The sequence below is a fragment of the Condylura cristata genome, unplaced genomic scaffold, assembly GCF_000260355.1.
Source record: "Condylura cristata isolate star-nosed mole 26May11 unplaced genomic scaffold, ConCri1.0 scaffold00003, whole genome shotgun sequence".
Classification (NCBI taxonomy): domain Eukaryota; kingdom Metazoa; phylum Chordata; class Mammalia; order Eulipotyphla; family Talpidae; genus Condylura; species Condylura cristata.
This window is the reverse complement of record NW_004567104.1, coordinates 33,421,391-33,424,046: the sequence shown is the minus strand read 5'-3', so window position 1 is coordinate 33,424,046 and position 2,656 is coordinate 33,421,391. Positions and strand designations below refer to the sequence as shown.

Sequence of the window (2,656 nt, the reverse complement as noted above, 5' to 3'; positions counted from 1 at the left end):
ATTAGTTTACCTGCTTGTTAGTATTTTGGAAATACAGGATCTCTCCCTTCAGATGTTCAGTTGTAGTGACCCTAGATTATCTACCACCAAAACACACAGTCCTCCACTGTAGTCCACTGTGCTCTCTTCCCATCCCACTCTTGTTGGCTTACAAAGCTGCTGTGGGTATTTTAGGATTTCTGTTTTTATAAGAATTTTAGAGTTAGCCTCTTAATTTCATGAAGTCTGTTGAAATTTTGCTTAAATTTGTGTTGAAAGGCCAATTATGAAAATTGGATGTATATATATTGACTCTTAGGATTCCTTAATAGAGTATTTCTACCCATTTATTCTTTTTACTTGGTGATACTGTTACATTTTTGGTATTCTTGCTCTTTGGATATTTTTTCAGGTTTATCTATAATTATTTAACTGATATTCTTAAAGATGCTTAGCTTATCATTTTAATTTTGATTGCTATTGCAAGTCTATAGAAATGCAGTTATGCTTTGCTTATTTCCCCTGTATCTTTTAATATTGCTCAACTCACTTTAGTAACCTTTTTGCAGATACCATCAGATTTCCTACATAGGCAATCATCTCATCTGTGAATAATGACAGTTTGCCTTTTTCTTTCCAATCTGGATGCCTTTTCTTTCTTTTTTTAACTTACTGCACTGATTAGAACCTACAATATAATACTAACCTGAGTGGGAAGAGTGGAAAACCTCTTGCTCCTGGTGCTAGAGGGATACCATTAAATCTCTTACAGTTACTATGATGCAGCTGAAGGTTTTTCCTTGATGTCTTTCATCAGGTTTACTTTCCTTCTATTTCTTTTTTGTTGAGAGTTGTTTTTTATTTTAGTCAAGAATGACTGTTGAAATATTCCCTGCTCTTTTGAGATGGCTTTAATTTTTGCTTTTTCAATGTAGTGGATTGCATTGATTTTTAGAAAATTGTATTGCAGAGAAAACCCCCACTCGGTCATGAGATATTGTCCTTTTAATATTTGGCATTTTCAACCTTAATATTTTGGCTTGGGATATTTGTGGTTGGGATATCCTTTGTCAGGGGACATTGTACTATGTTTAGCAGCATCTTTAGGTGCAATACATTAGATACCAGTAGCACCAGCCCCTACTTCCCCTCACCCCCACTGTTGAGACACTGAAAAATGTCTCTAGACATTGCCAGAGGTCTTCTTGGGAGATGAATTCCCTCATAGCTGAAAACCACTGTTATATATGGTTAAATTCAATTTATTAAAACTTTTTTAAAATGTCTGCATCTATGTCAACAAGGGATATTGGCATGAAATGAACACATTCAAATTTCAGTTTACTGATTTAATATTTATTTATCCTATCTATTAATTTCTGTTTCATTTTCAGAACTGAAGGCAGAAGCTAGTCTAATGGATCAGATGAGTAGTTGTGATAGTTCATCAGACTCCAAAAGTTCATCATCTTCAAGTAGTGAGGATAGTTCCAGTGACACTGAAGATGAAGAGTGCAGACCCTCTCCTTCCAATGCAGGGGACTGTATCTCAGGACATCTTGTCCTGCCATCTGTGCCACGGTGCAGCATGCCTGATATAGACGGTGGCCATAATATGTATCACGACAACAATGGCCTGTTGATGAGCACTTTAAGTAAGTATAAACATGCGCCAGTAATTGGAAAAGGAAGAATTCACAGTGAATACATAGTGATTATAATTATGGAGTCTAAAAAAGACTCCTATTTTATTTATTTGAAGGTATTAACTGTTACCTTTTTGTTGAATTACTCATTTTCTTTTGACTCTGACATGACATAATACATTTTTGGTTTTTCTCCTATCTCTCCATATACTTTCCTCTCCCTCCTTTTCTGCTTTATAATCATCTACTCATCATTCAAGCTGGAGATTTACAAGGCTTAATTCGAGGTCCTTTTAAATTTTTGTGCATACTCTTTCCCTAGACAATCTCCTTTCTCTTTTGCAGCCAAGACTTCAATGTATAACTTAAAGTTTGTGTCCCTGACCCACGCCTAGCTCCACACATATGTCCGACATCACCTCTTTATAAACAGAATTTCAAATATACTATATCCAAAAATAGACTTACAATCTGATTCACCCTGTTCCCTCTTAATGAAGTCCCAGATTTGTCAAATTATTCCAACTAGAAGCCTGATTATCTTCAAAGACTGACTTCCTCTCCCTCTCTACAGTATAGTCAGGCATGTACCAAATCCTGTGTAGTTTACCTTATTAATATTTCTCAACTGCATCTAAGCTGCATCTCTACCACTGTTGCTACAGTTCAATTTTCTTGTTTTAATTAAGCAGTGACTACCTAGTTCATTCACCCCTTTTGATCTACTATGTACATTGTAGCCATATGAGCTTTGCATGTACTGAGAGCTTTTCAACTAATGAGAAAATGTTCTCAATGCACCAGGAGGATAAACAACCATAAATTTGTATGGTCATAATAATATATCTTCTTATTATGTACATGTGTACATATATATTAAAACCTGCATTTAATAGACATATACATAATATTAAGCAAATCGACAGAAGAAAGGAAAACTGACACATGTATCATAAGGGAAGATTTAATGCATCTCTAATGACACAAACAACATAATTAACATAATACAATCCCAAAATGCTTCTACAATC

The 2,656-nt window shown here is 35.0% G+C and overlaps 1 protein-coding gene across 1 annotated transcript in view; it reads left to right on the top strand.

Annotated features, from left to right (window-relative positions):
- Positions 1-2,656, top strand: part of EAF2 (ELL associated factor 2) — a 27,386-nt gene that overhangs the window by 17,981 nt on the left and 6,749 nt on the right. Inside the window, exon 5 of the mRNA XM_004675444.2 lies at positions 1,374-1,634. Within this exon, the coding sequence (XP_004675501.1) occupies positions 1,374-1,634 (261 nt within the window). The remainder of the gene's footprint in view (positions 1-1,373; positions 1,635-2,656) is intronic.